Raw genomic sequence first — 10827 nt, forward strand, 5'->3', positions numbered from 1 at the left:
AAACCATGGGCCACCCTTCCACAAAAGGAAAGGACACAGTCTGAGCTAACATGAAGTAATAGCATCTCATGCAGCCTATAGCTCCAGAAAAACCCTGAAAGAATGGAATTGTGGTCATGAGCACCTAAATTTTCTTCCTTATACCTGAAAACATTGTGATTGGTTTAGGAAACTGAACTTCCAGTAGTTAAAGGGAACTACTGTTCTTCTGGACATCTTATCCAGATGTTGCTCTATTTTGGTCAAGGCCAAGTGGACCTAAAGGAAGCCTTAAAATTCTTTGGACCAATTACACATCCTATTTTGGTCTGATAATGCCAGGTGGAACAAGAGGACCGGGTTCAAGAGACTGATTGAGATGCTACCTCCCTGAACTTCATCTCAGCACGTTTTGGGCTATGCTGTGAAATAGTCTGAGTCAGTCTTTCTGCTGTGACTGACAATCAAGAAAAAACTTTGGGATGACCTTAGGTTGAGAAATGTCGGTGTTGGTGGAAGTTTAATTGTAAGAAGGACTGTATTTGATGTTTGGAGTCAAAACCATTTACAATGATCTTTTTATGACTCCATATCAGCTACATCCAGCACTGGAGGCATTTTGTTTCCAAAGCTGTCTATCCAGCCAACCAGCTAAGTTGCAGGAAATATGGTCTGTGCTTCCCGAGGCTCACAACTGAAAGACCCTAATTAGAGTACTTCACTCCTTTCCCTTCCCTAGCACCTGGAGTCGAGGCTCCAGTCACTGGGAAGGAGCTTCACTCGAGTGCTCCTGTCTGAGATTTTCCCCAGGAAGCTGGATCTTATGGCTGATGTGGATGCGTGAGTATTGTCAAAAACACGCACACCTAGGAAAACTCAAAATAAGCCATTTCTATTCATTGTAGAACTAGTTGACTGTGGCAGATGAAGTAAAAACAATGGACCATATACTCCTATCACTACCAAAGCTTAAGCAAGCCAAATTTTTAAACTCCATCTCGCTACAGAAAAGGGATTCAGAAAACACATCAAGTTGTTTATTTGAAACTAATGAAGTATTATAGAGTTACCAGTCCTACCAATGCAGGGAAAAGTTTACCATTTCATTTTTGTTTTTGTAAAGGCATGAGGATCCTCTTGTACTTCTCTTTATTTCCCATGTCCACATGCCAAAGCTTCCTGCAACAAGAAAGCTAAAATTATTTTCATTGTCTTTTTCACATCATAATAACACTTACTTCTACAAAATGACTTACTTTTTATCGCCGTTGTCTTCATTTCTTAGCTCTTAATTAATATGTATTAAACAGCTGAGGTACACCAACTAAGCAGCTGAGGCAGAGGACAGAGGCTGGAAGATGAAGGTGCGCCCGGTGGTGGTGTGGTGTCGGGGCTTTGTAGCCAGCAAAACAACAAAGCTCCTCAGGCAGGGTGGAGTCAGGGGACAGGCTCACAGACAGGCCATCAAAGAGCTGGCCGACACTGCTGAGAGGACAAGTCATTGGCTCTGACTGAAGAGAAGTGACACCATCTGCTAAGGTGAACAGCTAACTACAGGACGCACACCCAGGCTTGATCAACCTGTGGTGGGCCTTCCTCAGCAGAGGATTGTCTTGTGATTAATGGCCAAAACACACTGTGATGCTGAGGTATACAACTGATGATCTGTCCTGATGGTAAAACCTTATAGCAGCCATCGTTCAAGAACTCCTCAATTAGAGGTGATGCAAATACTAGGGATCGAAGCATCTCGTCCTTTCAACAAAATTGTATTTGTTGTTAAGATTGGGTTATTTTTCTTCCACAACATGGGCCCTGCCATAGTTATTATGATCAACAACAAGTAGTCATCTGAAAAGTTGTTTCAACAACATTTGAAATGTATTCTGAAAGCATCATTGCACACTTAATTGGGGAGTCAAGATAATTTATTGGTGCACATTATAACAAGGAGCTGGTCTAAACAGTAGTCTTCATGAACAAAATTGGCATTCATGGCTCAGTCGGATTCCAAAGTTTCGCCTCCATAGCATAAACAAATAGTCCAGTTCAATGACCTGAATGCCTGATACAGTTTCTTAATCTCTGATACATGGGGTATGGAAAAAAGGAACATTACACATAAATAATCTACTTAAGGAAAGCTCTGTAGTGCCAATGAAGTCAGAGTCTAATATAAACCATAAAAAAAAAAGATTAGCCTCCCCCTTGCTCCAGATGGTTTATTATTAATTTATTTTGCCTTTAGGCTCCAAATTCTGTTCCATTATTTTACCTCATCTAAAAGTATGTTGCCCTACCTCAAACTAGAGCCTGTAAACTTTAACACACAATACACAGTTCCCCTCACTCCCTCACATAATATAAAATTACTGGTGAAGTGTGAAGGTATTGATGCACATATGGATTTTGAGTGGCAGGTAGTGAAATATGCCCGTTAAAATAATAGAAACACATTCCTCAAGCCTCTTAAATGAAGTATCAAATACTCATATCTCAAGATGCAGTTAGATTTTTCTGACTTCCTTTAAGGATGAGTAAAGGTGAGGATGGACATTGAGTAAGTGACACACTGATGTGCTTTAGATCCAATCACAGTCACAGAGGCACAGGTACTTAACAGTCTCTCACTCTCTCCTCACACTCCCTCAGATTGGCCTCTCACTGAGGAGTAATGAGAGGTGTGATGTGTGAGGGAAGAGTGGGTGAGAAAGGGACAGAAGGTCTGAGAGATGCCGACAGTGAGTTGGAGAGAGAGTGAGATGCAGAGGTAGTTGAGGGGGTTGTGTTTAGAAAACGAGCGATGGTGGTAAAATTTCCTTTTCTCTCTCTCTCTTTTCTTCCCTTTGTTTTTTGGCAATCATCCTCAGTCTGATGTATGAGTGTAACTTGAAAATTATGTAAGTCAGGCACGATTCACTGAATCAAAACAAACCCCTTAGTACAGACAAAGAGCTTCTCAACAAGGTCTGTTTCACCAGAATTTATAGTATTTATGTCAAGAAAACCAAAGTGTTGGAATAAAAAATGAAGGCCTATTGTTTAAATATATATCAGATGGGAATATACTATAAGGTTGTGTACTCAGTTGCCAATACAGCAAGTGGGCATGTAAAAAATATAATCATATATTTTAAGAAAATATTTAGTCTGCCATTATTTACGCTAATTACACGTGAAAAGGAAAACATCTCTCAGCTTAGCAGAACATAATTAAATTACAGCGCTCACTACTCATTCAAAAATTACCATGAATTTGAAGTGGTACCTCTCTAAAGCAGAAAAAAATGAACATAGGTAGAAGCTATTGCAGGGCTGAAGTGCCTCACACAGGATTAGTTGTATTAGTAGAAGGTGTGTCTAATAAACTAGCAGTCTATTCGCTCTCTTTACTGTTGAAAACTAGGGCTGCATATCATTTAGGAAATGTCAGTACTTGTGCCAACACAATCCCTCTTCAAAGAATAAGGACAGTAACAATCAGATCAAACCAATGATGCCAGGTTTTAGTCAGTGGCAGGTTTTGATACTTGATTCTCTGGACAATATCAAAAAAGTATGAAAGGAAGATTTCCAGCTTTATTTTATTTTTGTTTTTGTTAAATGTGGTGGTGTTTTAGTGTTCCTTAATGAGTCTAGAGTTTTCTCTTCTCTCATTACGTTACTCCCTCAAAAGGTTTTTACTCAAAAGATTTGGTAAGAACTGACGAAACCTTCATGAGGCTACATTAAACATTGCAAATCACCAGGTTGTTGAAGCTGTGGTGGAGAGAAGATAGAATGGAAGACAGAGAGAGCGGTTGAGCAATAGGCGACGGGGAGGTAAAGGACACATTATTGCTCAGCTCTAGCAGACCTGGCAAATTGTACAGAGCCAACCCCAGACACACACATACTCACTCATATAAACAGAGAGGTCTCATCAGCATGTGCTCTTAAGTGTGTAATTTGCCTGTCCCCAAGCAGTTTTTAAACTATTGTACAGATATCTGCACACCACGTACACTTACTCCACTAGACTACAGATGCCACCCAGTACGTCGTAGCCTTTTATCTTTCTGTTTGAATTTTAATTGTTGACTCCATTGGAAGTAAATGGTTTGTTTTAATTGTGATACATTTGCAGTCAGAAGTGAAAACTTTCCATTTTCCCGCAGTACTGAAAGGTTAATTGTTGTTGCTGGCGGTTCAAGAGTATGTGTTTGTAATTGAAGCACAGTTGAGCAGGTGGAGGTCTTCCCAACAGTGTCAGGGTTCAATGGGCCACAGCATAATGTAGCAAAGCTCGGGGTTCAGCTCACGTTTCACATCAACACCACATGCCATGTGACCTTACCTTCATATGCCACTGCGGAGCGCTCCACTGCCCTGCATCATGCTTCTCTAATCCTTACATATGTGGAAAGTCACTTCAGTAAGAAAACACATTCTTTAGATCCATGAAACTTTCCAGTTCATCCTAAACTGAAAATGTAGTAAAGTTGTGAAACAAGGTCCAGCTGCTAGAGACAGCTCTTGTCTTTTCATGTCCCACCTTTTTCTTGGCTCCAGCTCTCTCTTTGTTTCACTCAACCTATTTCTGTGCATTCTCCACTGTGCTGGCTCAAGTGAAGGCAAGATAAGGGCTGGAAATACAATTTGGGGGCAACACCCAGCACAGCACCACGTATTCCACTGAACTGCTCCCTTCAGTCAGACCCAGTGCTAATATTAGAAAAGTCCCCTCTGGCTTGATGTGCCAATCAACTCTCTGCTGCTCTGGAGGGATCTTCTCTGCCTCCCCTTCATGCTTTCTGTCTTGCTTTCCTCTCAGACAGTCCTCTTGGTGTTTGCTCCAAGGATTCTATCAGCAGAGTCTTGCTATCCTTAATAATCACCATCCCACTTTTACCCACCAGATACTACAGATGTGCATCACCACCGCAGGAGTGCATATATGTGTACTCTTATACGTTTGCACACACACCTAAATTGTCAGGCTTTTCCTCCTCTTGTAATTAGTTCTTTGAACGTGTGTGTATATTTTTTAGATGATATTTTAAAATCAGAAAATGCTGGGGAAAACGCAGAGGGGCTGGAATATTTCTGTGACAGAAAGAGTAGAGCGAAAGTCAACAGGACAATTGAGAAGCAGTGTGAAAGTTAACAAATGAAGACGAGACAGATGGGGGAGTTTGACGCAGTAGAATAGACATGGAAGTATCCAGGCGCTTACAGCAAAAGTTGTTGGGGTTTTTTTGCGTTTGTGTGTGTGTCCCATGTGTTTTCCATCTATGCATCTGTACTCGCCTGTACTCCTTTGCATAAATCTGAGACAGGCAGATTCTTATTGACATTTATGCATTCTTATCTCTGGGGATTTTATCTGCGCTGGATCCCGATTCATATTTGTCACTGGACCTGATGGAGCTCCATCATCAGGACAGGAAGGGGGGTGCTCTGCAGTGGAGATCCAGCGTGGATCTGTGAAAGCTAACCTTTGTAGCCCCGGCCACTTCTCCTGTCTCCATTTTTCCATTGTTCATTTTTTCCTCCAGCTGTTTACATCCACTCCCTCCTCATCCTGCTCTCATGCATTTTCCAGAATAAACACTTCTCTCACTGCCAATCTTCCTCCTCCCTTCTGTCTCTGTTCTCACTCTTTTTGCTTGTGCCCTCCCCTCCCCCCAATCAACACCACTCCTTCCCTGTATTTTCATCTTCATTGCTCTCTCTCTCTCTCTATCTCTACATATCTGTGTCCTCTCTGTTTTTTTCCTTACCCCCTCCCCATCTCTTTCATACACAGGCCTCCATTACTTTCCCTCCTCCCCCACGCACTTCCGCCCCCACCCCACCCTGCCAGCTATGTAGGCTACCTCCGTAGAGACCGGGCTGGTGCAGCTTTTTTATTCACACTCACCTATCCTTTCCCTCTTTCAGTGTATTTCTTCTCTTTTCACCTCTGCTCACTTCTTCCCCTGTTTTTCAGATTTTGTCTCCTGCAATAAAGTGCACCCCCCCCATCCTTCCACCACCACCACAAAACCTTACTCCTGCTCTCTTCTCAGACTCCCCCTTTCGCTGGCCAGCTATGCATTCAGACAGTGTAGTGTGGCTGTCTTTAAAGCTGTTGCAAATCAGGACAGATCTCTCCAACAGATGCTGGAGATGAGGTGGAGGGAGGCTCCCTGCACACAACCCATTGCATCACATATCCAAATGCAGCATGGAGTCGCAGATGCGCCCTGCCTGCCTAATAGGATCTTGGTTTCTCACCCTCTCCAACTGCTCCTTTTTTACACACATATTCATTACTAAGTCATGTATGTACATTTGTACCTTGTGTTTCCTACAGGTGGGTCCAGATTGCTTGTCCACGCCTTTCCATTGATTGGGGCACAGCGTTCTCCAAACCCCTGCTGTCTCCATATGAGGTAAATGCGCCACTTATAGTCTTTCCGCAGACATCACAGCCATCACTCACTCATGAGTGGAGCTTCATGCACACACAGACTTCTCTACTAGGACAAAGACCTCTTGACAGATGTATTGCTCAAGTCTTAGTTAAATTGAAGGAGAAGCAGAGTTACAGAATAGGAAAGTGTTTGAAAAGTTGCTGAATTTGTATGAGAGTCATTTAGGCCTGCTAGTGAAGGAGATGAAGTAACACACCTCCTACACCTACCATCCATCTTCCTTTCCCTCCGTCCCCAGCTATAAAGCACACATCATACATACAAACACACGCAAACACACACAAATCAGCATCAGCAGCAGACAACCCCCCTACCGGCTAAAGGGATACACAGTCCCTCCCCTCCTGCAGCTGTCTTGTTTTTCTAACAGGAGAGAGATAGATCGGACTGCAACCCATAAAGATCCATTTCAAAGCAAGTGTTTGTTTGTGTGCCGCCGCAGCTGGTGTAACCAGAAAAAAGAAAAAAGGCCAGCTTTGTGATGGGTTTGGCAGATATGTGCTATGATGTGACTTGGCTGGTTAGCATTTGATGTCACTAATTCAGTCACTGATTTTTATCAAAGATATATTACTGATTTCACTCTTGTGAAATGGATGTGAGGCGAATCGCTGGCTTGAATATTGGATTTTGATTTGAAATGGTTGTTTGTGCTGCACATAATGTTTCAGAATGAGGCCATTAAGAGTAATGATAGCATTCACCTTCACACAGGAAGTGAGGGTTGTTTTGTGTTGTTTTTGACTGGATTCTGTAATTTGTCTGAAATTCGTCCTGCTGTAATGAGGAAAGAAGCAATCTGTTTTCTTAAGCTGTTTGTGTTACAGATCACATTTCTCTCCCTGGAAGCTATTTGCAAACAGTGTCTGTACATTTAAATAATTTTGATCAGCATTTGTGTCTGTGTATATGTGTGGTCGTGATAAGTCTTAATTCATGGCCATCCCATACCTATGAGAGTTTTAGGTCTCAGAGCACTGTGCTTTGGCATTTAGAATGAAAATGAAGAGGAGCAAGATGGAAGGATGGGGGTTGGTGGAGGGGGGGGCATTTATTTTCAGTGCGTCTCATGTTATATTTATAGTCAATAAGACACACTTAGCTCTCCTGTCAGAGCAGGGATTAGCAAGAGAAGCTAGCATCCACAGAGAGGCAGTTGGTGTGAGAGCGGAGAAGAGGATAGCAGTGAGTAAAAGCTGGAGAAATGAGCGATGAGTAGAATACGGCAGAGGAGAAGAGAAAATGAAGAGAGGGCTCCAGCAGAAGGCTGTCTAAGGAAGGGAAAGCCAAAAAAGAGAAACTAAAAGATTTATTGCAGCATATGATTGGTTATTTGTTTAGTAGTAGTTCATAAGAATTGACCCAGATATATTTTAAATCCCTAGGTATGAGGGAAGAAAGGTTTTTGTTGTTGTAGGGTTTGTTTGGTTGTTTTACATTAAAGACATACACACAAAATTCAGATAGCAATTATATTTTATGTCAGAATCTTTACATAATGTGCAACATTGTACCTGTGTTGTTTTTCAGAAGAGACAAAAAATAAAGTACTGTATAGCTTAATGACCTATTCAATGGAGCAGTAAAATTTCTGTGTGTTTCTGAATGTTTTCACTCTAAAGAATTGTGAAGCACTGTATTAAAAATTGCGATAGAAAATTACTATTATTAAAGTCGACTGCTATTGTTTTGCCAGTTTGCCTGAAAGTGCAAAACCATATTTGTGCTCATTGTGGAAGTGAACACAAACTTTTTATTTCATTGCTACACACTATAATAACAAAATAAACTACAGAAGCTGTGTGACAGTGAGGATTTATGTCCTAGAGCAGGAGAGATTTTCTAATATTTCCTTTGAACTAAATTCTCATTTCTATGATTAAAAACTGGTTGTCTCATCATGTTTCTATATATAAATGAAATGATCCTTAACATTGTTTGAATCTGAATGAATATAATCAAAAATAAATAGCTGGAAATGGATGACTCAGCGGATGAATAATTAAGTGACAATCACATTTGTTTTTTGATTCAACATGCTTGTTTATTCTTCTGCTCAGTCACTCAGCTGTTCTCCTTTCTTTCATTCACATCGGTATTCAGAGACACTTCTCTTCCATATGGAGCAGTCTACACTTATGTCACAGCATTGTCATGCCAGTACTGTTGCTCTCGTCTAGCAGCTGTGTGTTGTGCAGTGCAGCTGCATAGGGATAACATGACAACTCTGCCCGTTATCCAAGCTTAATATTATGACACCTGTCTTGTACAGTCAGTCTGTTGCGTCTTCTCATCACTCTGCAGTTTCTTGCCACTGTTTTGATCTGTTTACAGAAATGTGTACCATAACACAGCATGGGGTGCTGGTCGTGCATTTTGAGCTGGTTGGTGTTTCTTTTTTTTTTCTTTTTTTTAATTCCTTTTTATTCCTCTTTTTACATGATTTGTCGTCTGTCTGTCTCTTAGGCAGCTGTGGCCTTACAGGAAGTTGGCTGGAAGCAAATCTACCCCATGGACTTCTACTCCAACACGAGCCTGGGGCCATGGACTCCCAACCACCCTGACAATCAACCTGTGCGGCCTACTCGCAGACAAGCCCAGGTGAGCCGGGTTGGGAGATAAAAGAATAAATGACAGAGAAAGGAGAGGAGAGGGGATGGGAGTGGGAGGGAAAGTCGATAAAGAGTGTTCAGTATGTGCTTGATGGCTTTTATCAGTACATCACCACACTGACACCCAGTGGCACAGTGACAGTAGGACATGCATACGGAGCACGGTCTGAAAGGCATGGGAATGACCTTGACCCTGAAGTGCATCGTTAAAATTCCTATTCATCTATTCAATTATTAAAGAGAGAGTTAGAAATCCAGTTAATTGCTGCTGTGTGAATACACCCAACAATAGCCATATTGCTTCATATTAGCACTAATCTGTCTGAGGTAGGTACTGTCACTGTTCCAAGTGTTAATGCTATCCCACTGCCTGCCTGCAGAAGCCAGGCTCAGAGCCAGCTCCTCCAACCAAGCAGTGTGGACAGACCCAGGGCGCCCCCTGTGGCTGCCAGGGGAATGACACATCATGACCAGCAGCACCTTTGACTCGCCTCGTGCCTGCCGTTTCCTGTAGCCTGTATCCTGTTAATGGCTGGTGGGAGATCAGGCCAGAGGAGCAGAGTGGGTACTTGTCCAGACAGTCTCTGAGCACGCCGGGATAAAGCCGGAGCAGACCTACAGCCCCTCCTCAAATGGATTACTAGCCATAAATAATCTCTCATGTTACAGCACAGCAGATCAAACAAAATTCATTGCTCTTATTCACATTTCTGGCTTCTATTCTGAGCTCAAAATACACGCAACAGAGAGAATAGCTTTTTTTTTTTTTTTTTTTTTGAGCTCACAAATGTTCATCTGAGTAAAATTCCTATGCAGGCTGCTCTCTACTGTGATAAGAAAGTGATTCCTCCTGCAAAGGGGGAAAATGTGGAGCCTTTCTGTACTTCAGACACGGCTTTTGTGATTGTCAGAGAGCGACAAAGAGTGCAAGATGACCTTGAACGTGTTGTAAGGAATTAGTGTCTTAATGTGGGTGGATTTAGTCAAATGCAATCCACTTCTCCTTACATAAAACACGGTATGTTGTTGGACACTTTCAGTAAGTTCCCCCTCATGCTGTACTTCAAATAAAATCATACACAAATTGTGTGAAACACTTTATTTGACATGTTCTAGGAAAATGTGATGGATTATGACGCGACCTTGTTTGTCTTTCTCACTTGTCTTGTTGAATTCTGAAACAATAAATCAGAAATGAACTTGCATTGGCTGTGTGAGTGTTTTTGATAAACACATGCTCATGCCTGTTCTTAGAGGCTGAGTGTGAGTTCCTGGATGCGTGTAGTGCTAGTCACGACTGCCCTCCATCCTCATTATTTATTGATGTTGGAGTCCGTCGATAGATAAATAAATAAAACACACTGTTGCTGTTTGTTGGACGCGTAAGAAGCATCTTGCTGTGGCTTTGGCTGATACTGAGAACCTTCCTCAGGTTGCAGCACATTGTCTCAGATGGGCACGATCTTCTGTGAGTTTTGCTGTTTGCCTACAAACTAGCAGTCTTCTCCAGTCTGATCCTCTCTCTACTTCCCATCATAATATCTCCATGGCAACAGGGGCTGGTTTGATACAGCCCACCCCATAAGATGTCCTTCTCATGATGTGTCTTGAGCATCTAAACCTCTGGCTGTTATTGTGAAGAGCACGGTACAGTGTGGATGCACAGCAGTGAAGAATATACAGCTGAGTAGCAGAACTCTCCCAAATTATGTTTTAGTTGATTTTTAGCACACCACGTGTGTAGGGAAAAGGGAAGAAGTTAAATAAATCCCCTTGTC

The 10827-nt window shown here is 42.0% G+C and overlaps 1 protein-coding gene across 3 annotated transcripts in view; it reads left to right on the forward strand.

Moving 5' to 3' along the window:
- The window catches only part of dph1 (diphthamide biosynthesis 1), a 53820-nt gene extending 43566 nt beyond the window's left edge, over positions 1 to 10254 (forward strand). For 2 of the 3 annotated variants that reach the window (XM_029518388.1, XM_029518391.1), the window contains exons 9-12: positions 719 to 819; positions 6317 to 6395; positions 8904 to 9038; positions 9430 to 10254. In XM_029518388.1, coding sequence (XP_029374248.1) covers positions 719 to 819; positions 6317 to 6395; positions 8904 to 9038; positions 9430 to 9519 — 405 coding nt within the window. In that variant the 3' untranslated portion in view covers positions 9520 to 10254. The remainder of the gene's footprint in view (positions 1 to 718; positions 820 to 6316; positions 6396 to 8903; positions 9039 to 9429) is intronic. The other variant, XM_029518389.1, reaches the window with a different exon arrangement.
- The last annotated feature ends 573 nt before the right edge of the window (positions 10255 to 10827 follow it).

This window comes from Echeneis naucrates, chromosome 13 (assembly GCF_900963305.1).
Source record: "Echeneis naucrates chromosome 13, fEcheNa1.1, whole genome shotgun sequence".
Classification (NCBI taxonomy): Eukaryota; Metazoa; Chordata; class Actinopteri; order Carangiformes; family Echeneidae; genus Echeneis; species Echeneis naucrates.